Here is a 1,283-nt window from a genome sequence, read left to right as displayed (position 1 = left end):
CCCGTTATTTTATCTTTAAACCGCTTCATATCTGCCACACTTTGGATCGTGCACACATTTTTCAGACAGGGGAAGTGAGCCGCATCACCACCAACGATTGTGGGAGACGAGCTGCGTCTCCCACAATAACAGCTTCAACTTGAAAGAACGTATGCTGTCATAATACTGCGTGACAACTTTGTTGAGTCCTTGCAGCTGTTTGTTCAGGTTATTCAGGTGCTCTGTAACATCCACCATAAATGCAAGGTCCTGCATCCATTCTGCGGAATGAAATTCTAACACTGGTTTGCCCTTTTCTTCCATAAACTGTTCAATTTCTTCTCGTAAATCAAAGAAACGCCTCAGCATAGCACCTCGGCTCAACCATCTTACCTCAGTGTGGTATGGCAGGCCATAGATGTGGTCTTTCTCTCTGAGAAGACTGTCAAACTGACGGTGATTGAGGCTTCTGGATCGGATGAAATTAACAGTTTGGATGACCACCTTCATGACGTTATCCATTTTCAGTGACTTGCAACACAAAGCCTCTTGGTGCAAAATACAGTGAAAAGTCCAAAAATCACGTCCTCCATTTGCAGATTGCACTTTATCTCTGAACTTTTTTACAACGCCTGCTTTCTTCCCGATCATTGAGGGCGCACCATCTGTAGCCAGGCTGACAGCGCGGGACCAGTCCACTCCGACCCTGTCCAGCGCGCCGACGAGTGCAGTGAAAATATCAGCTGCGGTCGTTGTATCGGTCATCGGTACCAACTCCACGAACTCCTCGGTGACGGTCAATGTGTCATCAACTCCGCGGATGAAAATTGCCAGTTGTGCAACATCTGTAATGTCCGTGCCTTCATCAATTGCAACTGAAAACACAATAAATGACTTTACTTTTTGCTTCAACTGGCTGTCCAAATCCGCTGAAAGATCAGAAATCCTGTTGGTAACTGTGTTTCTTGTCAGGCTGATATTTGCAAAGGCCTGGCGCTTTTCAGGGCACACAATCTCCGATGCCTTCATCATGCATGTTTTTACAAATTCACCTTCACTAAATGGTTTTGAAGCTAGTGCAATTTCGTTAGCAATGATGTAGCTAGCTTTCACTGCAGCATCACTGATGTCTCGGCTGTGAGTAAACACAGACTGCTGTTTCTTCAGACCTGCCAACAGTTCATTCACCTTCTCTCTTCTCTGCTGTCCTTGAAAGTTGTCATATTTGTCGGCATGAAGACTCACGACGGAGGTTATATTCTTTCAGCACTGCAACATGCTGGGAACAGACCAAACATGCAGCT

The 1,283-nt window shown here is 45.6% G+C and overlaps 1 protein-coding gene across 1 annotated transcript; it reads right to left on the bottom strand.

Annotated features, from left to right (window-relative positions):
- Nucleotides 1-212: 212 nt before the first annotated feature.
- Nucleotides 213-1,008, bottom strand: LOC146525333 (general transcription factor II-I repeat domain-containing protein 2-like). The gene is made up of 2 exons (XM_085161113.1): nt 373-1,008; nt 213-221 (listed from the first exon to the last, which is right to left on the bottom strand). Exons 1-2 carry the CDS (start codon nt 1,006-1,008, stop codon nt 213-215), a joined length of 645 nt encoding a protein of 214 aa, XP_085017239.1.
- Between the last annotated feature and the right edge of the window lie 275 nt (nt 1,009-1,283).

Source organism: Neolamprologus multifasciatus, chromosome 1 (genome assembly GCF_963576455.1).
Source record: "Neolamprologus multifasciatus chromosome 1, fNeoMul1.2, whole genome shotgun sequence".
Taxonomy (NCBI): domain Eukaryota; kingdom Metazoa; phylum Chordata; class Actinopteri; order Cichliformes; family Cichlidae; genus Neolamprologus; species Neolamprologus multifasciatus.
This window is presented reverse-complemented; position numbering and strand designations above follow the sequence as displayed.

Excerpts from the sequence above, each read along its gene's own strand:
- LOC146525333 (XM_085161113.1), bottom strand. The coding sequence starts at position 1,008 with ATGAAGGCATCGGAGATTGTGTGCCCTGAAAAGCGCCAGGCCTTTGCA.